The 27,295-nt window shown below is 39.4% G+C and overlaps 2 protein-coding genes and 1 long non-coding RNA gene across 3 annotated transcripts in view; 1 reads left to right on the top strand and 2 right to left on the bottom strand.

Moving 5' to 3' along the window:
* Positions 1–27,295, bottom strand: part of LOC134665344 (uncharacterized) — a 444,966-nt gene that overhangs the window by 172,095 nt on the left and 245,576 nt on the right. The window lies entirely within an intron of this gene.
* LOC134665324 (uncharacterized) lies at positions 781–9,176 on the top strand. Its single transcript, XM_063522245.1, has 5 exons — positions 781–943; positions 1,253–1,516; positions 3,769–3,963; positions 4,579–4,830; positions 5,998–9,176. The coding sequence occupies exons 1-5, from the start codon at positions 883–885 to the stop codon at positions 6,189–6,191; spliced, it is 966 nt and encodes a 321-aa protein (XP_063378315.1). The 5' UTR covers positions 781–882; the 3' UTR covers positions 6,192–9,176.
* LOC134665313 (putative fatty acyl-CoA reductase CG5065) lies at positions 8,400–25,471 on the bottom strand. The gene is made up of 9 exons (XM_063522229.1): positions 25,369–25,471; positions 16,462–16,660; positions 14,807–14,929; positions 13,383–13,568; positions 12,863–13,058; positions 12,032–12,230; positions 11,168–11,407; positions 10,535–10,792; positions 8,400–9,874 (listed from the first exon to the last, which is right to left on the bottom strand). The coding sequence occupies exons 2-9, from the start codon at positions 16,651–16,653 to the stop codon at positions 9,721–9,723; spliced, it is 1,548 nt and encodes a 515-aa protein (XP_063378299.1). The 5' UTR covers positions 16,654–16,660; positions 25,369–25,471; the 3' UTR covers positions 8,400–9,720.

Raw genomic sequence — 27,295 nt, 5'->3', positions numbered from 1 at the left:
TTCTGCTTTCGTCACTCATTCTACATTGAAAGCCACCGACGATTGTGACGAAACGAAACGAAAGAAAATTTTATTTTTTTTTCCTTTTTTTTATCATTTTTTATTATTTTAATATGATTATTTAAAGCAGAATAGGACTAATTTATGAACTTGACGAAAAACGAATGGGACGACCCAAGACGATACCGTGTGTTCATTTTGTATAGCGCTTGGAACTGAAAGAGTTAACACATCAAGCACGACTTGACGTAAAATATCACCACTATGCAGGGGTGGCCCCAAATGTAAATAAAACGGAGTCCGACTAACCCAAACTCGGAGGGCCTACCGCGAACCACGCTCGACGTGTTGCCTCTCTGTCGCACTTTTAAATTCGTACGTAAGTGTGACAGGGAGGCAACACGTCGAACGTGGTTCGCGATAGGCCCTCAGCACCAATTTGGCAAGCGGCAATGTGGAAGTGAACAAATCAATATCAAATGTACTGAAATAAAAATTGTTGGAAGTGCCACTGCCACACTCGCCCCAATGTCGTTGCAGAGTTAGATTGGACGGACTATTAAATTCACCGGTATTTATGCATGACCTGGCTAATAAAGTAACAAGCAAAAAAGACAATTAAATTTAATATTCCATGTTAAAATTTTGTAAGCAACCTACATAAGTTACAATATATTTCATTGCAACCGGTTCGCTAAAGCGAATATCTGGGCGTTTTTCCTGTTATGCTCGTTTGTGGTCGCAACGACATATCACAGGCCAAGTGGCCGCTGGCTTAGCGTCTTCATTGCGGTACGGATCGTCGGACTGCACGCATGTACCAGTAACTTATGACTAAGTCGTGATGTGCTACATGCTTGTTTACATGTTGTAATTTTCATCATGATCTCGCTCAAGACTCTCTCAGTGTTGTTATTAGTGCAATTAATATGTCAGTGTTCACGTAAGTGTTAAAAACAATGAATTAAAACCAAAATATTATTTTGCTAATCCGCGTAAAAGATAACGTGCTAGTCAATCAGTGCTAACCCGTTATTAATTGCATGTAAAAAAAATACGCAAGTAAGTATAACGGGTTAGCACTCATTGACTAGCACGTTATCTTTTACGCGGATTAGCAAAGTAATATTTTGGTTTTAATTAATATGGATTTCCGCAAAGTAACGCCTGATTCTATTCACTATTTAAAAACAATGAGTCAATTAACAGATGAGTGCGTATTTTATTTTTTAAGCGCCTTTTTCGGTTTTAGAGGGGCAGCAGAAGCAAAAGTTCTTCCGGAAAGACTACACTTTCATAGAAGAGTCCCAGGCGTTTTATAAAATACATACGATACACCGGACATGGCCAGATGCAAGGAAAAGATGCGCCATGGAGGGGGCCAGTTTGTTCTACGCTGAAGATGAGGTTGAGGCAGACGCCGTGATGGGTTTGTGGAATAGGACACAACCGTTTTCGTGGGTGTACGTTGGAATATCGGATTTGTTGGCGAAAGGAGTTTGGGAGACAATTGACGGTGAGTGCTACTAACATGTTGTCAATTCTAATATAAAAACACCCATAAAATTGATAAAATTAAGGCAATGCTTGATTTGCCCAATTTAATCAATTAAAGAGTAAACGTCAGGGTTATGATAGGTAACCACTAAAGTTCAGCCATCGAAGTACAACGTACCTATTTTAATTGAACGGAACTTACTTAAGTAATACATATTAACATTAATCATAATCAGTTGACTGGTTTTTGATGTAAACATACATATTATTTATATGTATAAGCCTTAGTTTAAATAAACATAAAAAAATATTGACCTTTAGATAAGGATAACCTGCTTCTTAGGTACCTTAATGCTTACTAAAAATGGCAGGGTGACCATAAGTATTGTAAATATTTTTACATTAACGAATTTGTTTAAAATTGTCGTTTTGGGAAAATTTTCCCCTGGAGGCAAAGTTGGCTACAATAAACCAAGAATAAGCGAGCATCTCGCTCGTTTCTTCCCAGGATAAACGTGCAGAATGTGGAATGACTTGCCTCCTGAGGTATTTCCTTTGCGCTACGACATGGGATTCTTCAAGAAGGTTCTCAAGGGTCGGCAACGCTTAAGTGGCTCCTGTGGTGTTGCTTATGTCCATTGGGCGACGATGACCGCTTCCCATCAGGCGGCTCGTCTGCTCGTTTGGTGACAATTACATAAAAAAAAAGGTATCAAGCGGTATAAGCTCGCTCCCACGCTATCCCAATTCTGAGAGAGAACGAGAAATCTTACGATTTTCGCGGTACGTACGCCCACTGAAAACGGGCGAGATTAGTTACAATTACAACTTGCGACTCGATCAAGTGAACCTACCTTTACCTTTGGTTATGAAACCTTTCACCGGCACCTTTCCACGTCCACTTTCACAAAACAAGAATATGCCGATGAACAATTATATGGGCAATATTACGCGCGATAATGCCTCTAGAAATGCCCTGAAAACCAGCGCAGTGTCTTACAGACACTGCTTATGCTGAGCGGCATCCTATTTGGTGTATGTTTACTTTATGTTGTACTTACCAAATGTATGTTTTTTACGCCAAATAAATATTTTCTATTCTATTTTCTATTAGAACGGGAAACAACGTTTTGGTTCGAATATTAATTTAATTATCGGAAACAACTTATCAGTGCACCATGAAATGAATAGGTGCCAAAAGCCACAAAATAGGTAGGTAGGTATCGCTTTGGCCCGTAAGTTTAGGTTCTTCTCTATATACCTATATCTTATTAATATCCTATATCTCTTGATTAGTTAGTCGTTATGTAGAGTGAAATGCAACCAGGTGCCTTATAGTAATTTCAGTGATTAGGTAAGTATTTATATCGTCTGAAACGCCACTCATTTTCCAAACCAAAAACTAAGATGCTGCAGACGGAAGTCAGACCACTGATCTGCATAAAATCTATATTATGCATTGACATTTTGACATATATCTAAGGACGGGCATTACTACTATTATTATTCGCAAAGATCGATCAGCGCCTTACGGGTTCAGTTTAACAACGCCTTCAGGGTGCTGTTGCGTCTGCCACGCTTCTGCAGCGCGTCAGGCATGTTCGCGGACGCGCAGGTAGACAGCTTCTCTGCTACAATAAGAAAGCGTGCCGCCGCGACGCGTCGCAGAGTGCTTGACAGTAGCAACAGTATCCTGAGTGTGATAGCGGGTAGGCTCGATAGTCGCTATATGCAGCACTGGTCGAACCTGCACCGTTCCTTAGCTCCCTATGATGAAATGTAGTAGGTAGATAGGTATCAAATAAATTAAGTACTAACATAGTCTAAATTACAAGCTCTGCATGTACATGTTTACTAACCTGTTATGGATTTTTGTGGTCCGAAATAAATGATTTTTTTTTTTTTTTTTTTTTTTTTTTTTTTTTTTTTTTTTTTTTTTTTTTTTTTTTTTTTTTTTTTTTTTTTTATTTATTACGCGCACAGTACAGCGGTATCACGCACACGAATTCGAGCCAATCGTGCAGTTAGCGCCAGAACGCGATTGGTTGATGAGTTCACATCACGCGCACGATTGGTCGCAACTACTTAGTTGCGTTAGGTAGACTGCACACTTGCACAGGGACACCGCTGAACCCCCTAGTGCCCGCGTAGCGTAGTGCGTGCTAGTGTAGTGTAGTTCTTAGTGCCCGTAAGGCCCGTCCCTAAGGATCTAAATATGTCAATGATATTATGTTGAGTCTAGGTTGACGTAACCATAATCAACATTCCCAGGTCGTCCAATACTAGACGTGTTCAGCAACTGGGGTCCCGGCGAGCCGAACGACGCGAACAACGTCGAAGACTGCGTGATCTGGCGGCGCGACAACTCGCTCAACGACGACCGATGCGACCAGAAATTCCCCTTTATCTGCAAGAAAAGCCTGCTTGACCTGGACTGGAACACGCTCTGTGATATGCCTGATCCCAGTAAGTCCCCCCCCCCCCCCCCACATCTAGCGCCTTTCGAGCGTCGGCGTCTGGCTAGTGCTATGGAAAATGACGTCGCTGCGCAGTTGCGTCGACGTTGCGTCGAGCAGCGGCCATAGAGTTGTAGACGCCGACGCTCGAAAGACGCTAGATGTGGGGGGGGCCCTAAGTTGAAATCTATTTTCTAAATTGATGGAGCTGTCAAAATAAGTGGCAGCCCTATTCCCGTCGCTTGATTTGCTTTCTAGGAACCAAGGGAATTTTTTATTATGGAAATGGAAAATTTCAATTCCCATGCAAAAATATGAATTTCCGGAAATTCCATGTGGAAATTTCGCAATTTTGGAAACTTTCCGACGGCGCATCAATAAATACAATACAACAGCAAACCACGAGTTGGTGTGGGTATGGGTACTCGTATCTCTGCCTTTTAGCTCTACATGGAGAAGAGAATCTGAAATTTAAGGCCTTAAAGACATACCTAGTGTGGCCCTAAACATCAGATTCTCTTTTCCTATTCGTTCCCTGTCTGATCATCACCACACGCATAAGCAACTCTCCGTGCACGAAGCCACATTTATCGGCCAAATTTTTTATAACAATCTCCAATTTCAGGTTACCACTACAATAAGGAATTCGGCAAATGCTACAAATTCCACCTTTCGCCAATGAACTGGACGGACGCCCACGCCGTGTGCAGCGCCGAACAGTCGTATTTAGCCATCATCAACAGCCAATCCGAGGCCGACTATCTGGTCAAAATCACCGAGGAGGCCCCGAAGAGCAAGGTCAAAGGGAACTTCTTGAGCGGAGCGGTGTATCTTGGCTTTCACAATAGGGAAAGTGACGGGTGGAAAACTATTAAAGGTAAGTTATTTTTATGCTACTGTTGCAATAGGACCACGACCAGAACTATCTAATATATTTTGACCTTACAATTCCCAGTGTGATATTGGGTTTTTTAATTTTGATCCTTTAACGAGTTCAAAACTTGATTTAGCTATGTAGTTGTAGTTGTACCTACATTGCCTACCACTAACTAGGTACCTACTTACGCAGGAACTTTATGATTTTGTACGCAAAATTTTTACACGCCAAGATCTGAACGCACTGACACATGGTCCTTCGAGCCGGATAATTAATATAGAATAATAATTTTTACGCAAAACTTCAACAGCTGAGTTACTGGGCATAAATTTCTTTTCTTTATTTTTATCCTGTCACATATTCCAAGGTTGGAATGTTGTTCTTCAACTGTGTGACTTCAACAGAATGAGTGTAATATACCTGAGTAGAATTGAATATAGGTAATCTAAGTAAGACGTGACGCACTTATTTATTTGTAGACGTGAAGTCATTTACTTGGTAAATATGACTGTGTTATTACAAAATATGTGTTACAGTATTTTCCTCTTAATTGCTCTTTTCATTGGGTTAATATAGGTCTAATCATGTTTCTTATGTTATTGTATACCTATTATATGTGGCGCGTAGTATTATTAACTCGAGTACCTATTAACAGCAACAATATTGACAATTCTACTCATGAACTAAGACGGTTTGAGAGTCCTATTATACCTGTCCAATTTCTTTATCCAATGCCATTGCGTCTCACTCTCTCCATTGCACATTGGACAAAGAAATTGAATAAGTGGAATACCATCCTAAAACTGTTTTTTTTTCTATTCAGTTGTTTTTTTATCAGTTTGCCAACCCTGAGGTAAGATCAGTCTAACCAAGAGCGACAACATTCAATTAAAAGAAAACTTACCTAGGGTAATTCGCCACTTTCGCCAGTAACTGGCCACTGTTAGTAATTGGCCACCCAAAACAAAAAATGAATTATATGTACCTATAAACAGAATTCATTTTAGTATAAGGTTTCAATAACTGGCCAACCTTCAATTAACTAGCATAAGGTGGCTACATAGAATTCATTTTTTGTTTCGGGTGGCCAATTACTAACATTGGCCAGTTACTGGCGAATTAGCCTACCTATATAAAACATTTACGAATTGTAACAATTGTTTTCAGGCACCTCACTAGAAGACAGTGGCTACACGGGCTGGGGCAACCAGCAGCCAGACGGTGGCGACAACGAGACATGCGGGTCCATGTTCTATAACGGCCGGCTGAACGACCTCGGCTGCTTCCAACGGTGCTTCTTCATATGCGAGCACGATGTGGGGCTGCTTACTGGCGCTATAGAGGAGAGATTTGGAGACTGAGGTGTAGTTAACTCTGCACATATAGGCCACCAGACGAAGGAATTACAGAAGAAATAATTCGTGTATAAATAGGCCACCGTCGTGTTTTGCTACGGGTGATTTAAGAGTTATTTATGAAAACCTATAAGGGACCTTAAGACCCCCCCCTACCCGTTATCTTCACCCCCACCCCCCGGAACTTTTAGTACTTATCTTGTTTAATACACCATACCCTACATGCCAAAATTGGCTTATACACGAGTTATTTCCCCCGATTGGCAATGTTTGGTGTTCGTTTGGTGTACTAATACTTTGGAATGACAAAATGGGGTACCTAATAATAAACGTTTTTTTATGAAAATATGACGATATAATGATTATGACACTTTGACAAGTCAATATCCCAGTTACCTACTTGACAAATTATCTTAAAAAGTTTACTTAAAAAATTAAATGACAGTTGGATAGCCAAGTTTAGCCAAGTTTACTACTCAATATGTCATTTTACTACAAACCCAGGTTAGAAAGTTAAAAAAATAAATATCGGCACTGAAAGTACTGAAACTGGCACTTAAGTATCTGGGATATAAAACAGAGTTTAATGTAGTCTTCAATACTAAGCAGTCACAAGTTGTGTATCTGCATTGCGGACTTGTGTCGTTCCTCGTTCATTGCCATTGATAAAGTGACCGAGGATTGTTTCTAATCGCCCGGTAGAAAGTAGCTTAGTTTGGTGCTAAATGTAGATTGGGGTGGTATTCCACCTGTCCAATGTCTGTGCGTCTCACTTTCTCACTAAGCAAAATGTGAGACGCAAGACACATTCATAATTCATCATAATTTTACTAAATACCTAGTATTCATCTCATTTGTAATTTGGTGTAATCAAAATAGCTGGTTGCACCGCGACTGTGACCATTTGTTTATCAAAAAATATTATTATTAGTGATGTACCGACTATTGATTTGGCCGACTAGCCGACTAGCCGACTAATCGGCGCTCGAATGGCCGATTAGTCGGCCGACTAGTCGGCTAGTCGGCCAGATCATTAGTTTCGTATAATATCAGGTGAAAAACAATAGTTTTGCTCTTTAGGTTGCGCTATTCATATATTAGCTTGGCTAAAAGGTGTTCTCTACAGGTTCAAAGACCTATCACAAGAATCCTCGTTCTAATTCTGTCTTTCTTTTATTTTGCGATCCTGATCAGACCGTCAGTAGGTACAACTTGTAGGAGGTATTTCTAAGGCTCTATTTCTCGTACGTAGTCGCCAGTTAAGAACCTATCCCCTGTGGTCAGCGTCTTTACGAGCAACGTGCCCTGTTTATAAGTCTCTAAATTTTGCAATAACATTAATAGTTCCCCATGGTTCCTCCATTAAAAAAAAACAAAAACTGAATTATAATACAATCCTTTAAGTATATAGAACTTGGCCATGAAATTACACGAGAATCAGTTGAGATCGACCTGTAGAGGAAATCACCAGCCTACCACCATACGATAACGATCAAACGGTCAATTATATGAACAAAAGTTTTCACACCCTGAATAGGTATTTTGGTAAAATAGACATAAAACATATGGTAAATATTGACTGTTGGTTTCTTTTTTCTGTTTTTCTTTCACTAATAAGGTGCCGACTAATCGGCCATTTTTGCCGACTAGTCGCCGACTAATCGCCGACTACAAATGTGGCCGGATAGTCGGCTTTCCCGACTAGTCGGCGACTAGTCGGTACATCCCTAATTATTATACCTAATCGTAGAAGCCAAATGTATTTAATTTTAATGATAAACTTTGTTTATTACACTTAATCTTTTGTATGTTTTATTCCAACAATATATGTAGCAAAGAATATAATACTCACTAATACGTAGGTACCTAAAATTTTATCTCTAGATCTTATTTTGTCTACGAAACGTTTTACTTTTTTACAGGTCTGTCCCAAAAAGGAGTATTGCTTTTCAGGGTTCATTTATGTATGTAGATATGTGAATTTTTCTACTAGGCTTTTTATGTAGCATCATTATTTATTGCACATATCACGCTGGATGCGGCGGACCGGTTGGAAGCGACCCTCCAACCGGTACGAATGGAGGTCCAAGGGGGAGGCCTATGTCAGCAGTGGACGTCTTATGGCTGAGACGATGATGATGATGATGATCTAGTAATAATATCAACATGTATAGGTAGAACCATACGTTTGCCATGAAATAATGTTCAAAACAATAACTTGAATAGGTACTTTATTACAAAATATACAAACGTAACATATAGTGTTCTAGCAAAATACTACGCTTACAGAATATGTATGATATAACGATTAAAGCTGATAATAAAAGTAACTTTGAGTTTTCAAAATACGTTCACACACAATTAAATGTGCTAGGGTGCTTTGGGGTAAATGCGAAGGCGGGGTAATTCCGAAACTGACAAATATCTACTAAAATAGAAACACTTTCTACTGTAGCAACAGTACGCAAGATGCCATGTAAGCGTTGCAGCGGCGTAAGTGTTGCTAAAGTATGAACTGTTTCTAGTTTAGTAGATATTTGCCAGTTTCAGAACTACCCCGCCTTCGCATTTACCCCAATGCAGGGTGCATTGGGGTAAATGTAGAAAAACAAAGTACTTTGACTGTAATTAACTTATCGATTACGTATACTAGCAAATGTACAAACAAGTAGTTACAGGTATTTACAATACTTAATTACAAAATGATTATAAATGGTAACTATATTAAAATAAACAGTAGTAGTCATAATTATTAATGTAATACCTAATACTAGGTACACACGTTTTTGCAAGTCCATTATTTAAGTACCAACAATTGGATAAAATTATTATTTTAGCTACTTTTGACATTAAGATAGTATAAAGTTTAATTAATTACAAACCAAAATTAGTTGTTTTGATATGAACGGTTATCAAGCTCATTTGCGTCAGTAAAGTTACAGTTTTAATCTAAAAGGTTACCAGTATTTATCGAGTAACAAAAGTAAAGTACTGTAAGTATCTGCCTTTATCACGTGGTAAACACAACCATTATGCGCATTTTAACTAATAAGGTTCACTTGCCCCATCCCACTAACCCGGGGTTAAGCGATTTAACCGTCAACCCAGTGTCAAATTGTACTGGTAATCATGGTAACTCCACTTTTGCCGGTTAACCCCGCGTTAGTGGAATGGTACAAGTGGGCCTAAGAAGCGTTAAGTTTTATGAATATTGGTTAAGAGGATAATGGACGAACACTTTTCCATACAAACGTAGTCCTCAGTTTCCTCCCTGCATATTGATATTATGGAAAATATCTTTATACCTATGGAAATTTATATTGTGTATTAACCATAGCTACCCCCATACTTTTTGTGATGTTTTGATATACAGTTAGAAGTGGAAAACAAACACCACTTTTAAAGGCTCCTTAAAAGAAAATCAAACGAAGGGGCATAGCTGTGGCTAACATACAATCAAATTGTGTACCTAAAGATATTTTCTGTAATGGTAATATCCAGAAAGTAAAATGGGACTACGTTTTCTCCTTAATGTCTATTGAGGAAACACAACCTTCCCGACGAGGGGCAGGTACCGCACCAGAGGGACGTAGGAGAGTAGCTCCCGTGCGGGCTCGAAGTAGGACGCGATCCAGTACACGATCACCAGGTAGAAGAACACGGACACCAGCTTGTCTAACACCCATAGACTGGAAAAGGAAATGTTTTCTTTAACCCTTTGACCAAGACATCAACTGACGCGCGCGGCTTCAGCCCTATATCGAAATTGGTGCATTCTGATAAGGTTCATAGGTATATTGCTTGAGTAAATAAACAGAGGTCATCGCAGCAGTTAACACGCATTTTGCAAGAGGAAATCCCGTTCAAAGTTAATGGTTCTAGTAAAATAATTACTTTCGACAATCTAATAAAATAATGGCTTCGTATATTTATATAAACACTATTGTTTTAGGGTCCTTATCTGAAACAAAATATGGATTTCCTGTTCCTGCACCCTAGGTTCGGGTAGTGACCCTATAAGTATAATAGGTATTTAACCCCTAGCGTCCCACGATCCTAATAAGTACGACTTATGTCTAAGGTCCACTTGTATCATTCCACTAACCCGCTGTTAACTGGTTAACTTGGAGTTGCCATGGAGACCAGTACAATTTGACACTGGGTTAACTATTTAACCGTTTAACCCTGAGTTACTAGGATGGTGCAAGAGGGCCTAAGGAAATTTAAATTATTATTAAATGGAAAAAGTTGCTTTTGTTTTTTATTCTATTTTCCAATACTATTGAACCAAAGACTGCCAATATTTCTTGTAATGATGGGCCGCTAGATGTAAAATAAGTTAAACTTACATGTTATTCTGCAGCCTCGCTTTTGGCAGATTTTCCATTTTCTCCTTCAAGCAGTACAATTTCCCGCCAATCATACAGCTCTCGATATACGGCTCGTCTTTAATAATGGTCAGGTCCATAGGGAACAGTTTGAAGTCCTCAGCGTTGAGTGACTTCGGTAGAGCCTTGAAGTTGTTGGTGTCAAACCACCATTCCCTGGTTGTGAAGTATTGGAGTACTTCGAGGCCTACGGATATTCTGTTTTGGATTCTAACCATGCTGTAAGGAAATTATAAGGGTTTCAGTGATTTAGGTACCTACTTATTGCAAATAATTGTATCTATGTGATTGCAGTATAATTAGGTATTTACCATGTTTATGCAGCTATTATGATAGCGAAAATCATGTTTGGGATCGTTGGGTCCGTACGATATAGGATAAATTAAATTTCTAAGCGTAACATTCAAAAAAACAGTCTCCGAATTTAAAAAGAACTTTTATGCAGTAGGTAGGTAATTTGTTAGGACTTTAATGTTTCTTTACGACGTCAAACTTGGCATTTAATGTTTATGCAGTAACAAAACGAACTTACTATTTCATGAATGTATACCCACTTACATTAAAATTGGATTGGGTAATGCTAATTATACTTACAATCGTTTCTGTCCAAATATCAGCATCAGGAAATCAATCAAATAAGCAGGCACAAGATGGTAAAAGAACACACACAGGCTATGTATGAACTTGTTGTGCCGAATGTTACCATCGGGGTACCACAGGGGGCCCTCGAAGGGGTACTTTCGGATGGTCGCCTTGCCGTTGTCCAGCACTTGTTTCCAAGTTGTGTCCCTGTCGTCGCCGGTCGTTATGTTGTAGACCGGGAGCTCTGGAGACCTGGAATGGAAAGTTAGCTGTGTTACAAGGATGTAAGGTTGGGTTTGGCCACAGATAATAGTACTACCGTACAGAAAGGAAACGTCCTACAAAACCGAAGTTTGACAGCGGTTCAGGATCGAATCATGCTGTCCCTTTCTAATGGCACTATCCCTTTCGGCTATTTAGGGTTGTCAAAATTCAAGTCATTATCTTATCTGTAGTCGTGCACGCAACGGGACGTCCAGTTCGGTCAACCCCTAATCATTGTTCGGAGCAGTCGGGCCAATGCTGAGCCGAACGGAGCCGAGTTTGCCCGAAGAGAGGAGTTTCGCACCCCTGATTTGGCTTAATGAATTGAATTCTTAAAATTGTATAAAGTTGGGTCGGGTTTTTGTAATTAGGGATGCCTGTAATATATAAGAGCGCAAATTGTAATTGTGAGAACATAATGTTGGTTTCTTTAAACCAGCTTCACATTTGTCCATGACAATGGCCTCTCAATGATAGTGATGTTTCTTACCGTTCCGTCTGCGTGCCGATCTTGTAAGCTATGACGATGATGGCGTTGATAGCAATGTCCACGGTGATGACCTTTCAGTGGTAACGACCTTAGCCAGAGTAAATTGTCCTTAGTGTCCTTACCGTTCCGTCTGCGTGCCGATCTTGTAAGCTATGACGATGATGGCGTTGATCGCGATGTCCACGGGGATGACCTCGCAGTGGTAATGACCGTAGCAGTGCATGGAGCGGATGACGCCCTTGCCGGCGCCCACCATTAGCCCGATGGGCCCGTTAAGGTTGTCCACCCAGCCTGGTATCGGGTCCTTGTATGAGGGGGTGACTGAAATGACAAGATGTGCATTATAGCGATTGTTATCTAGAAATGGTTATTGTCCTGTGGTGGCTGCATGTTTCAACGATTACTTAGGTTCAGCAGACGTATGATCACTTCAATATGGTGCTTTCTTTAAGCAGCTTAGGCATCTTTTAGCGCGCAATTACGAAATTAAACGCTACAAGTCAGTTGCTGCTAATTAATCTTGTTGTCGTTGACATCAGTTGTTTCGCTCGTGAAGCAGAAGGGTAGACGGTCATGTTTCAACCATGATAAGGACAGATACGAATAGCTTACCCACGCAAAATGTAGTTTCAATGCCCTAACCATACAAACTCATTCTTAAGTGTTCTGTTGCTATAATTTGGTAATGTATAGACCCCTGCAGAATAGGGACTTCTTTCGTATGAATTCTGACTTCCTATGGTTCCGTCACTCGCCTATACTGGGTCGGACTACACACGCCGGTAGTTCCGGATGAGCCTTCCTCAACAACGCTTCGGCCAGCCGTTTGGAGTACAGGTACGAGTTGGGGTGCATGTTCATTATGGAGGGGGCTAAGAGGTTCAGCTAGTCGTCGGTCAGCCATTGTGTGCTCTTGTTGGTCGTGAAGTAAGTCGTCTTGTCTGATATCTCACCTATACTGGGTCGAACTACACACACCGGTAGTTCGGGATGAGCCTCCCTCACCAACGCTTCGGCCAGCCGTTTGGAGTACAGGTACGAGTTGGGATGCATGTTCATTATGGAGGGGGCTAAGAGGTTCAGCTGGGCGTCGGTCAGCCATTCCGCGGCGCGAAGGACCTCGTGAGGGTTGTGGGGTGGGTCGTGAACCTAGAAAGTTAGAAGTGGATTAGCAATTTACATTCTTACGGAAAAATGAAAAAGAGTGCGTTTTACTGACGTCTTATTGCTGGTTGTCGGAGTGTCACTGGCTGTTCCAAAATACCTAATTGACAGCCATATTCAGTTCAAAAATAAGGTTAATTATCTTCCTAGCGTTGTTCTAATTAACAACTATTTTAGTAATAGCACTTATCTATATCTATATCTTAACCACCACCATTTCTTGACTGGATGTACCGGTTCTATTAAATAAAATATGCTCCACCCGAAATACTACTTACTAGTTTACTATGGTAATATGTAGCATCATACCTTTTCAGCCATTCTCTCGTAGTCAGGATAGCAGAATGCAGTCGAGAGATGCACAAAAGCTGCCAGGTTCTTCATTCTCCTGGCCATCTCGATGACACGCAGAGTACCCCTCGTGTTCATTTCCAGCCCTTCCTTCAACGGTGCCTCGAGGCGCAGGCTGGCTGCGAAGTGGAATACTACTGATACCTGGAAGTGAAAATAATAATAATAGTTGTTACATTGTTATGGCAGGTGTCCGGACTTCTTTTACAATAGCCCAGTCTCATTGTCCACCCAAACATCAATCCATAGACCGGTATACTGTTCACTTTTTCTACAATAGTCCCAATGCCTGCTGCGACCGGTTCATGGGTGTCTATTGTTGCGCCTGTGAACGGGTTCCAGCAGGCGTTCTACATGACACCAAAGCTCTCCAAAGGGCCTCTACGTGTTGGATCTATATCCCCACGCAAGCCTATCAAAAGACCGGGATTTAAAGGCCCGTGAAATCTAAGGAGATACAAATAATAATAGTTGTTAGTTTGTTACTCGCAGGCCTCGTCGGCGATGGCGGGATAACTTAGACTCCTTCCTGAGCGGCTGGCCAGATATAACACTAAACAGAGACGAGTGAAAGAAGAGGGGGGGGAGGCCTTTGCCCAGCAGTGGAACACAGTGGGCTCTGAATGATGATGAGAATGAGTTTGTTACGAACAATTATGGATTGAATCGTCCGAAGTCAATGATTTTTTTTAAATAAGTATTTAAAAAAACATGACTAAATTTTAGGGTTAATATTAACATAGGGAAATCCCAAGCAATACGAAAAGGTAGGACCTATGCTAGTCCAGTGCGGTTAAATAGGTTAATTTAGCTCCATGGAAGTTTTCCTCAATTAACCAGCAGTCTACGCTGAGGGTTGGCTGTGGAGTGGACTCTATTGCTAATGCAACAAAAGTCTTAGAGTAAACATTTTATTTTTAATAACTACCTATTTTACATATGAAAACCATCGCAATGGCTGACATTAGTCATCGGCATATGCTGAGTGGCATCCATTTTGGTGTCTTGTATTACAATAAGATATTTGCATTATAGGTTAAGCTTGTATTCAACACCAAATAGACCATTTCTATTTCTATATATAGGTAGGTACTAGAACATATAAATTCATTTCATCAACTCGTTAATAAAGACAAAACTTTATGAGCATGTGACTCTTCACATGCTCATAAAGTTTTAGAGCCATAAAGTAATTTTGCTATCATCCAAGCCGATCTTAGGGCATGTGTTAAAATCACGCGAAGTTCAATTCGGTAGCCAAGAACCAAGAAATCTGGGGGGGTCAAGAAGTAGCCGAAAAACCCTCCCGTGATTTGTGCACTAGCCCTTAATTCACAAAGTTTCACCTGAAAGAGAATTCAAATTAAATAACTATATATTACCTCGTTATAAAGTTTGTTCAACATCTGATCTTCGATCCCGAGGTTATCGTAACTGATGTCTCCCGTCACGGGGATTAGTTTCTTCATCACATGTGGTTTCTCTTCTCTAAGCCTTGAGAATAACTGTAACGGAAAATAAACTTCACATAGTAATTACAGCTAAACTTGCTGTAATTTACAGGTTGTGTGTAACGAGAAGTGGTAAAGGTAAGGTAAGGCCTGAGTGGACGCTCGGAGCGGAGCGTTCGGCGGGGCGTGCAGCGTGGCGTCAGGCTCACAAGTGATTTGAGCAGCGTGCACTAAGGCCGCTCCTATACGTTTGCATTTAACATGCACGCCGCACGCCCCGCCCCGCTGCACGCTCAACTCGAGCGTCCACTCAGGCCTTACACGAAGAACAACTAGCAAGCTTCTACGGTAATAAGAATATAATGTATAGTAAAATTTATTAATTACACACTTCTTCTTCCTGGTATTATCCCGGCATTTTGCCACGGCTCATGGGAGCCTGGGGTCCGCTTGACAACTAATCCCAAGAATTAACGTAGGTACTAGTTTTTACGAAAGCGACAGCCATCTGACCTTCCAACCCAGAGGGGACACTAGGCTTTATTGGGATTAGTCCGGTTTCCTCACGATGTTTTCCTTCACCGAAAAGCAACTGGTAAAGATTAAATGATATTTCATACATAAGTTCCGAAAAACTCAAATTGAATTGAATAAATCTCTTTTTTACTGATCTTTTATTATATACCTAAGTAGTTTAAATGCTCTAAGTCACTATATCGTTCGCGGTAATTTACAAAAAGATGCCGTCAATAAAAAAACAACAGTATAAATTATTGTATTTTTAGCTTAACAAATAAATCATAGCGTTTACATGTCCATTTACTGAGTATCCTGACCGCCACCATTTGATACCATACTTATATGTAACGCATTTTATCTGCTTTTCCTAGGTAGGACCTACATAGGATACCTACCTACCTACAGAGGTACAGGTAGGTGGTACCTACAGGTTAAAGGTTATTTGAAACGAATACCTAGTAATAACGTGACTGCAATAATAATACAAGTTTAAGGATGGTGTAATAGTTATCCCACCAAAAACATTCTGTAAAAAACTAGCCAAGTCTCGATGGAGCTGCTTGTTTATCTCTAAAAAGTAATGAAATCTAGACAAAGTCGTGCCAAGTCTAAGGTTCCTTACTGCGATTATAGTTGTTTATTATTATAGTTAATGTTGTGTGACTTGGCCGTTGAAGGGTACACAAGGGTACAAAACCAGGTGCTCCATGACACCTACGCTAGCTATCACATACCTACTTAGTGGTTCGTGTTTGATTCGCGGATAATGCAGTTATCCGGTAGGTATTAGGTACCTATTTTTTATATCCTTTTTCTAGATAAACCTTCTTTTTAGAATTGAATGTCTTGAAATAATGCTTTATGCTAATTTTGGGGCTAAGACATTATGTAATGTAAATGGAAGTACATAGATAATCTAAAGCCCAAAATTGGGTTTGAATAAATACGTATATACAATAGATACTGTAAGATAGTTATCTGCTGCTCACTTCTAAATGAATCAGCACCTTGTGAGGCCAGAGGCCATCACCAGGACATTGCGGCCTCGGTACCACTCGTCAACTTACGGGTAGTTTCCACATGTCCTCGATCCGCGACTCGGGCGTCTTGCCGCGCTTGCTCCGCACCAGTGCATACACACAGCCCACGTCGGGCACGGAGTACAGCAGCTTCTCTATCAGCACCTTGCCCATGAGGCCGGAGGCTCCTGTCACCAGGACCTTGCGGCCTCGGTACCACTCGTTGATGTCCGACGTCATGTTTTATCTGTGGAGGAAATAATACAATTTTAAACTACGATTCATCATCATCATCATCTCAGCCATAAGACGTCCACTGCTGAACATAGGCCTCCCCCTTCCCCCTCCCCCCTTAAACTACGATTGCGGGTGCATGATAAATTTATGGATAGGTAAGTTGTAAATTGTAGTTATTAGTGATGTCTCAAGGGTCCATACATGAGGAACGCTATTAGATATGGAACGCTAAATTAATACAGTTTCATGCAACTGGGTAATTTATGAAAAGTTAAACGTAACCACTTAAAAATTGGCGCATGATTTAGTTCAAGATTAATGATCGGATGTAACGTTACCGCAACGCAAATAGGGAAGCGTTGTTGCAAGTTGCAATCGATTTCCTGCGGCATTTTGTAACGCAAGTGACGCAAACGCCTCGCCGGTGCCGGGCCGTGCGTGAGGCGATCCTCGCCGGTTTAACGGCGATTTGCGTTGTAGGTTTAGCTTGTTATGTGGTCTACCACATATACTTAGGACTAGGTCCTTATGCACGAGCGTATGATTTGCCAAAGATCACTGAATCATCTGGTTCTGCAGCTTCTAGTATTTTGAAAAGCATTGCTTAGAACCCAAAAGAGCGCTGGTGGCCTAGCGGTAAGAACGTGCGACTTTCAATCCGGAGGTCGCGGGTTGAAACCCCGGCTCGTACCAATACCAATATATGACTTTTTCGGAAGTTGTGTACAAAATATCATTTGATATTTACCAGTCTCTTTTCGGTGAAGGAAAACATCGTGAGGAAACCGGACTAATCCCAATAAGGCCTAGTTTACCCTCTGGGTTGAAAGGTCAGATGGCAGTCGCTTTCGTAAAAACTAGTGCCTACGCCAATTCTCGGGATTAGTTGCCAAGCGGAACGCAGGCATGAGGGAGAAGTATTGCTTAGAACCAAAAAAATTCTGAAGACACTCAGTCTCCCGAGTTTTAAGTCATTATTCTTCTTCTTCTTCGAAGAAGAAGTCATTATTGACCTGTATTATAATTTGATCTGGCTATAGTATCTTACTTCATCTGAAAATCGTTTTAGTATGTTCGCATGTTCGCTGGAATAACAGTTAACAGTAAAATAGGCAAAACGACTTAAGAAATCTTTGAACGAATTGTTTGATTGCAATTGACCATCGCGACCAATTTTTAATTACCCTCCCATCTCATACTATTGCTACAATCAGCACGTAAGTACGAATGGCGTAAGGCCCCCGCCCGTATTCGCACATGTGGAATAGGCCCAGTTTTGCTGGTAGCTTAGGCACGAATCCTACCAACATAACATGGCTGCGTGCCTGCGGCTTGCCACACAAACTGGTAAATCGTGACACGGTTGCGCAACCCTCACCGCCCTACTGCTACGGACCAAAATCTAGCGAAAACGAATTGCTTATATTTAAATCGCCAGGACTTGATAAAATGCAATAATAATTGTTCTTCATTCTTCATGGTCAAGGTTTAAGCTTTAAATTAAGATAGCCAATGATAATCACAACTGTTCCTACAGTGTCAGTCCGTATGTTTTTTTACTATGTTGTATCATTTGTGTGAGTCAATCGGTCCTCGCTAGGCCGGTGCTCTTTGTCGGATAGAAGCTATATGTGATGTCTTTTATCCTCCTAAGGCCCATGGTCCTACCTATAGTACTTATTCAGTTCAATGAAATTTAAATCATATTCGATTGGAATAGAGTTGCTTTTCGTTTGTGTCGTTCAGTTTTTAAACAACGCAAAATCAACTCTATTGCCTACACTAAAGGTTCAAATTTCTGTGGCAAATTTTGCTTTTTACATTTGTATGGTTGGGCCTTAGGAGGATAGGTGGATATTACAGATTTGTTGGCGCAGGTCCCCGCAGCGAATACGTATACCTAAGTAGTTTCAAATTCAACTTTGCCGAAGTACCTTACCTACTGTTCCACTTAAGGCGATATGATTCGACTGATCAACGAATCTGAGGGGGTGAGGTGCGCGGCAAACCGTGAAGCCCCGCCCGCGCGTCCCGACCCGCTCGACGAGCACGTGAGCGCGCGCTGTGCGCGGCGGCGATAGCAAACGGGTCACAGTATAAGGATCTTATGATGGCAGTATTTTAACCATACCGTGCAAGGGTCACGTTTTTATAGTTTTTATTGTATATGTATGTATTTTTTTCATTACGTGTTTCTGATCATTATATTTAGAATTATTATTTTTACAGAGCCATGTGCACTTATTATTTAGTGATCGGTAACAACGTTTTAATTTAATGGCAGCGTAGTACAATTAAAGTACCGAAAGGAAATAAACATTTTTAAGGTGACGGTCAATTAAGGTAAGGTATTGTTCATATAAAGGTAAGGTATAGGTAGGTAGGTAGGTAGGTAGGTAGGTAAGGTAGGTAGGTAGGTAGGTAGGTAAGGTAGGTAGGTAGGTAGGTAGGTAGGTAGGTAGGTAGGTAGGTAGGTAAGGTAGGTAGGTAGGTAGGTAGGTAGGTAGGTAGGTAGGTAGGTAGGTAGGTAGGTAGGTAGGTAGGTAGGTAGGTAGGTAGGTAGGTAGGTAAGGTAGGTAAGGTAGGTAGGTAGGTAGGTAGGTAGGTAGATAGGTAGGTAAGGTAGGTAGGTAGGTAGGTAGGTAAGGTAGGTAGGTAAGGTAGGTAGGTAGGTAAGGTAGGTAGGTAAGGTAAGGTATAGGTAGGTAGGTAGGTAGGTAGGTAAGGTAGGTAGGTAGGTAGGTAAGGTAGGTAGGTAGGTAGGTAGGTAGGTAGGTAGGTAGGTAGGTAGGTAGGTAGGTAGGTAGGTAGGTAGGTAGGTAGGTAGGTAGGTAAGGTAGGTAAGGTAGGTAGGTAGGTAGGTAGGTAGGTAGATAGGTAGGTAAGGTAGGTAGGTAGGTAGGTAGGTAAGGTAGGTAGGTAAGGTAGGTAGGTAGGTAAGGTAGGTAGGTAAGGTAAGGTATAGGTAGGTAGGTAGGTAGGTAGGTAAGGTAGGTAGGTAGGTAGGTAAGGTAGGTAGGTAGGTAGGTAGGTAGGTAGGTAGGTAGGTAGGTAGATAGGTAGGTAGGTAGGTAGGTAAGGTAGGTAGGTAGGTAGGTAGAACCTTAATCAATCGGGGTGAGAGATAAGCATTTTACTCTTAAATACGACAACCTGATAAGAAAACGCAAACATAATCGAAGTTTGTATACTACATTGTAAAACACCGGTTGAGTAGAGAGTAATTTTTTTTATATGACAAATGGTATTCGGTTTTTGAGTATCGAGGCATACCTAAATAAAGAACACTATTCAATAAATTTCAGTAAATCGCTTGAATACATCCCGAAAAACAATACATTAAAGAAAAATTTTATATTTATATAAATTTATGATTATGATGATGAAATTGCACGCTTGACGGGCCTGGCACGTTGCATGCGATCCAAAGCCGGGCGCCTTCGGCACCCTCATACTAAAAGCGTAACACTATACATCCCCATACTGTGTCAATCCAAATAAATAATTTCTGATTTTCAAAGGAGTCAAAGAGCACGAAGGAATATAATCATTTTGCAGATCTGACGTAGGTATATCAGTAAAGGTGAAATACTGTAAATATATCATACTTACATACTCACAATTATATTATCTAGGAATATAATATTATTTACCTACATTGAAATTGGTTGCTGACCTAGTGAAAATACTGAAATATTTTAACTGTTGATGTAGTAAAGCTAGGCGCTTTCAAACACCTCGTAAAGTATTAGATACTTCTGTTATCAGAAAGTGTGTTTTTATAGCACTTAGTGACTTTTTCTTACGTTTCATATGCTTTGTTTCCCATTGTTTGTAAATGGTAAAATCACGTGACCGCGCGGAACACCCTGACGCAGGTCCGTCCTCTACAAGCGCTGCCGCGCGACTGAAGAGGGCGTAAGTGCGTTCGCGAGTGATGGCGCTTGCGGATTTAGTAGGTATTGAAACATAGAAATTATTTTAATGATGTTACCGAGACAAAGTGATCCAAAACATCTAGATTATCTTATTACCTATACATTTATGTAAAAAACAAGTCAAAAAAGTTTGTATTGTAGCTCTGGTTTTGATTTATTGTTACAAAAAGGCGTAACTTTGGAATTTTTTTCTATCGAGCAAAGTTTATCTAATCATGTTTTTGAGATCCAAAACGTATCTACCAGATCCTTAAGTATAAGATATATTTTTTTCACAATTTTAAAACATTGTTTCTTATATTTCTAATGGATTCAAAAAACTGGTTCGCTTAGCTCCTACGGAAAAAGCACGCCATAGCACTAAAATAAACTAAAACTAAAGGTGCGTATTTGGAAAGATCTATATTCCATATTTGTGGACTATATATATATATTTATATTTATATATGTGGACCCGGGTATGTCCTTAAACTACGTCCAAGACAAGGGCAGCAGCGTCCCTCAAATTCGGTGTTCTCGACTGCGATCGCCAACCCGCCTGCCAAGCGTGGCGATTATGGCATTCACCCCCCAAAAAAGGGGGAGGCCTATGTTCAGCAGTGGACGTCTTATGGCTGAGATGATGATGATGATGATGATATTCCATATTTTATTGGTATTAAAACATACTCGTAATTTGAACACGCCACCCTCCAAACTTCCGATCGCGTCGAATAATATGATGTTAGGTCTCTACTCAGTTTTAAGATTATTATTATTGTATGTATGTTAGTCTGTGAGCTACAGACCTTAGTTGCTAAACCTAAAAATAAACGTTAAGGTTATTTGATTTTATTTGCAAATCTGTTAAAAGGTTAGTTATTAAAAGCATTTACATGTAAATAAATTAAAACTGTGCCTATATTCCAAGGTCTTTTACTCAATTGACCTTAACTCTGAAGCAATGTCATAAAAGTTTGCAATATTTCTTCACATAGGTATAGTCAGCGTTACATAGGTACATATGTATGGTGTACCGAACTATTTGAATACTTTGAATGCTACCTACTATATGACGCTGACTGTAGGTAGTCCATCTTTCCGTTTACTTCGAAATACGTCATTCATTTGACAAAACAATGCCAGTCAAAATTGAGGGGCCGTGACTTTCCGTGGCTAACCTAAGCTAACCTTTACATAGGTAATACATACATTATAGGTACCTTTAAAGTAGGTATAATTTGGTTAAGTACTGGAGTCAGTTATGTAACGCTGCCATACATGACCCAAAAATTTTTTATTAAGCTATGAGCTTCATCACATCTGATATTTGAGTAATTCTAAGCATTTCTAGCCTGAAGTGGGGGGGAGGGTGGGGTACAAATACGGCCGCCACCCGTTATCTTTAAAAAAAATCTACTCTGATCCTGGTGGGTACTAGGGCAAGTTTGGTATCATTTTCGTATAAACCAAAGACGTAGAATTCATTGCTGATATTTGTTTTTTTCAATTTCATAGTAATTTTACAAGAAAAACGTAAAAAAGTGAAAAATTTGGTTGGAGATTTTTGCTACGCGGAGCCGAAACTACAAAAGATAGAAAGTTGAAATTTGCACACTAGATTACATTTATAAAGTGTACAAGAGATAAGAAGCGATTTTGAGAAATTCAACCCCTAAGGGGGTTAAAAAGGGGATGAAAGTTTGTATGGGGTTCAAGTTTTATTTTAAGCTAGGAATTTGAAACTTCGTAAAACGATATATTATTAAAATACAAGAAAACTAATTTCAGCGTTTTTGAAAATTCATCCCCTAAGGTGGTGAAAAAGGAGTTGAAAGTTTGTATGGATATCAAAAAAAATTTCGAACGCGGGACTTGAATCTTTGTATTTGGGGATATTATTAAAAGACAGGAAAAGTAATTTCAGCGTTTTGTAAAACTCATCCTCTAACAGGGTTAAAAAGGGGTTGAAAGTTTGAATCCATTACAAATCCGAGTAGACACACATTCCTTATTGCCTCCCAGGCTTGAAATGCTTAGAATTACTCAAGGAACAAATGTGATGAAGCTCATAGCTTAATAAAAAAATTTTGGGTCAACTTTATAACTGCTTCCGCTAAAGTAAGAAATAATAGGTACTTTTCGGGCTATTAAACAATCCAGAGATAATATACGCGCTTATTAAGCACGTAATGTTGTGAATCGCGATTTAAGGAGATTGACAAATATGTATTTACATCTATTTAAGTACTTCAAGCTTTGTCAATAATGTAGCTTGGCGTAAGAAAAATTTTGTCAATACTGTAAGTAACATGGAGCCCGATTCTCATTTTTATTTCTGTTTCTAAACCTAGTAAAACGCTATCTTTATCTATTGCATTAATATAGAAGAGATAGAGAGACAATAGAGTAACATTTCGTTTTCTGCGAACGATATTCATTTTGGCGAAACCCACGCCCGGTCTAGCCAAGACACCAATCGTTTTTTTTTTTAAGATTATTATTTATCAGAACCTTTATGCAGTTGTACATATCGGCCCTATAAAGCCGCTTCTTATATATCTTCAGAAATTATGCCAATTACATTAAGATAATCTATAATTTTATTCATTATTTATATATATTTTTTTTTATTTCATTATTATTTATTTTATTTTTTTATTATTTTTATTTTTTATTTCTTTTTAGTTTTTTTTTTTAATATTTTTATATATTTTTTTTAATTTTATTGTTTTATTACTTGTATTTTATTGTGACTTGTAAAATGTACTTTTATTTTTACCAATAAATATCTGTATTCTGTATAAGTGGACATTTAAAATAAAAATAATTAGAATCTATTTGTTAAGCATAACTTCAGCCAATCTATATACCATTTGTGCCGAGACACCAATCGTTTGCGAGACAGCGTTTCGGTCGCTACTGCGCAAAAGATTGGCATCTTGGCAAGGCCCGCTGAAATGTTATTGTTGATGTCTGCTTGACAATCCCACTTGATTGTTTAGTAACCCCATTAAACTAACTTATTTTATTATATTACAGTGTTATAAATTATGTAGCCCGCGCAAAAGTTCTTCTGAAAATATTGTTTGACAGCCCAATTCGAATTTAAGATATTTGATGAAAATAATAATCCATATTGTATCTAGTCATAATATTTGACGTATCCTAAAGTTCGAATCGGACCGTGAGACGCCAACGAACGTTACGATTCCAATAAAAGGTAACAATGTAGGTATGTACCATAAGGAAAATCTTCAGTCAATGATAGACACTGCGATAGTTATTATACAGTAATTTTACTTCTAATTGAAGGATGCAAATTAAAAATGCATAATCAACTGTGAAGCAAGCGGCTAACGGAATTAAGGTCATTTTGGCCATTAAGCAGGAAACTATAAGTGCACTTTTCTTTACTGTTCTTTTTTTTTGCAATAGGAAGTATTCTGTAGAAGTAAATATAAAGTTATGCTCTACAGATGATTAATGATAATAACACATAGATAACACAGACAAAATTCATCATTATCGTCATATTAGCCGAGTATAAAGCCTACACTACTGGAGTCCCCTCATGGATCACCACCGACATCCTACTCTACTCAGGGCCGTCTTAAACTACGCAGGGGCCCTTGGGCACATTATAATTTGGGGCCCTTTTGGAAAGTAAAGAAAGCGAATTAAACTAACATTTTACTACTACGATCTTCTATTTATTATGGGTAATAAAATATACTGTTACTGTCTGTCCTTCGGGGCCCCCTGAAGATGGGGGCCCTGGGCACGGGCCCCGTGTGCCCTTATAGTAAAGACGGTGCTGACTCTACTACACGACATCCACGACTGGTAGTGCGCTGCCTGTATCCAATTGTTCGATGCGATTTAAAACAGATTAGCCATCAATCTCGTTGGAGGCGTTATTCTGTTGCATCATCTTGCTCTTATTAGCACAAAGAATTATTGTTTTTGGAGGTATATATTAATTAGAAGCTTAAACAAATGTTTCATTAGTTACAAAACACTTTGTTAATATAATGGTCATAATCGATAAGTGGTGGTGGTTCCGCAAGTAATGCCAAACAATTTCATATCAATTATATATTTTTTTAAAGTGTCATATGGCTATAAGTTCACGTACGGCGAATTGACTACTGACAAAACTCAAACATATGTAAGACCCAAAAGTAGTAACTAATATTAAAGACAGTGAGATGATATGGCAAACTTGTGTGTTGACAGCACTTCAACTGGTAATTGCAGGCACTTTCTTCATTTTCGCGAGTCATATCCTGGTCAGCCTGATTTCAGTCACGCGATTTGTTAGACACAACTTTGTCACTGAGATTCGTTACCTATTTATGAAAATATTCTAAGCACCTAGTCAGTTAATAAACTGACTCCTTATCTCCTGTTAGTAACAAACATATCAAACTATAAATAATATACGGATGTCTTGCGGAGTCTATCGAATGAAGCATCATTAATTTATTCTGTTAAACCTCTACATTGCAGCTATCATCAATTCTTTCAAAAATGGGTAAACACGTAAATAATCATGTTTTATACGTCACTAGTGTAGTTCGCAGTTAATTGCACACTATAGGTAATGTTCAATACGTAACACAACACAAACATTTCAACTATCACATGCATACACCGCGACAAAACTAGTTAAAAACACTTAAAAATTCGTTATGAAACTACAATTATGATTCTAAATCAAATAGCTACGACCACATTTTAATATATTATATGTTTATACCTTGATTCACTAGTTAGAGGAAAGTTAAAACTTACTTACCCGCGATCGCTATTTCTCGCTTGAACGCTGCGCAGTTGTCTGTACGAGCAGCGTCGTATGCGCCGACTAACTCGGTTGTATAACGACAACCCAACCTGCGCTTACGCAGCGGCTCTGTATTACCATCTCTCACTACCCGAACCAGTATAAGTGAGAACTTTCAAATCGGTATACGCCACTTGCACCATTCTACTAACCCGGGGTTAAGCGGCTAAACCGTCGGTTAAACCAATTAACCCAGTGTCAAATTGTACTGGTAGCCATGGTAAATCCAGGTTTAATTGGTTAACCCCGGGTTATTGAATGGTGCAAGAGACCCTAAAAGTGCATTCAAAACAAGCGAGTGCGCACACTAATTTGCTGTAGATCCCGCTGTAAAAGTGCATAGCACTTAATGAATTAATTCCAGTGTGTCCAAAATATGTTCATGCAATGTTGCAGGTCGCTGTACATAGCGTTTTTTATGCGAGCTTAGAATGAGGCGCGCAATGTGAAGCAAAAATACATCTGCACTCACGTCATGGAAAACTGAGGGCCTACTCAATATCGTTGCCTACGTCTCTATCACTTGAATGTGTAAGAGTGGTAGACAGACAGACAACGAAATTACAATTTTCGCGATGAGCCCCTCAGAGGTCACATTTAAGCTAGTTCACTTCTCGAATAATCTTCGTGAATACTGGTGCAGGTAGGAGGCGCGTCAACGAAAAACGTTGCGAAAAACTTAAAGGCACTTGTGAGTGAATATGCTTGACACTTCGATTTTGCAACGGTATTGACTGAACTGATGTAAGATGTTCATTTGGTCTTGAGTCGATAAACATAAGTTCGTGGTCGTACAAACAAGGTCCTATTTGCCCAAGCTAAGTTGGCAGTGATTTTGATAGCACAGACTGTGCAAGTGTTATTTTAAACGTCAAACTTCTATGAAATTATGACTACTTATGTGGACATGAATACCCCATAACATACTTAACCCTAAATTGTAAAGCCCAATGGGGTTGGCAATAGTCAAAGGTTTTTATAGATGGCACCAGCATTAATATGTAAGAGTGTTAGCGAGAGATGCCTATACACAACTCTACGGAGCGTTAACGTTTGGCACGTTGCCTAAGCACCCGGCTATAACCGCGAAAATCGAAGCTCGTAAATTACAGGCATTTTTCTCTGTCACTCTTATTACGCCTTCATTGGAGTAAAAGAGAAAGATCCCCGCAATTTGCGAATTTCTGTTTTCGCGGTAGCCCCTCTGATCGGACGATAAGTAGAACTAGATAGTGTACCTATAGCGGAACTCTTCAATGGGTACTGTAGCTAAACCAATCCTAAACTAAAGTAACAAATATCTGATCGAACCGACTTTTAAATAGAGGGGCGAAAATCAACTTACAAAATATAAATATACTCGGCTAGTCTGTGGCCATGAGTAAGCCCATTCATAACAATAAAATAAAAAACCAATTGTACTACAAAAATTAACTTAATTCTAAATAACATTTTAATTGAATAAAACTTTATTTAGAATAGTCCCTCTTCTAGAAAAATTATTCTGTTTTATTATTCCTCATCTAAAATAAAAGTCACATAATTTATTCACCTTCATTTTATTCTAAAATAACCAGTGCAAGAATTATTCTAATTCAAATCGATTTAAATAAGAATAAAATGTGTTTTTATTCTTATTCAAGTTAATGTTTTCCCAACTCTGCTGCATACTAATTATGTAGAGTAAAGCACCAATATGAAACTATTTAACAGATAGTGGCACCATCTTGCAAAACGCTCTGACACTAGTGATCTTTCAAGTTAACTATGGTAGTTGCCTTGTTGGAGCTTGGTAGAGTCACGATACTTCGCTAGATGGCATTAAAATCATCCGATTTACTTCCCTACAATAGATTAGTATATTGTTCCCTACTAATATTAT

This window comes from Cydia fagiglandana, chromosome 6 (assembly GCF_963556715.1).
Source record: "Cydia fagiglandana chromosome 6, ilCydFagi1.1, whole genome shotgun sequence".
Classification (NCBI taxonomy): Eukaryota; Metazoa; Arthropoda; class Insecta; order Lepidoptera; family Tortricidae; genus Cydia; species Cydia fagiglandana.
Note: the sequence above shows the minus strand (reverse complement) of the source record. Positions and strands in the feature narration are given on the sequence as shown.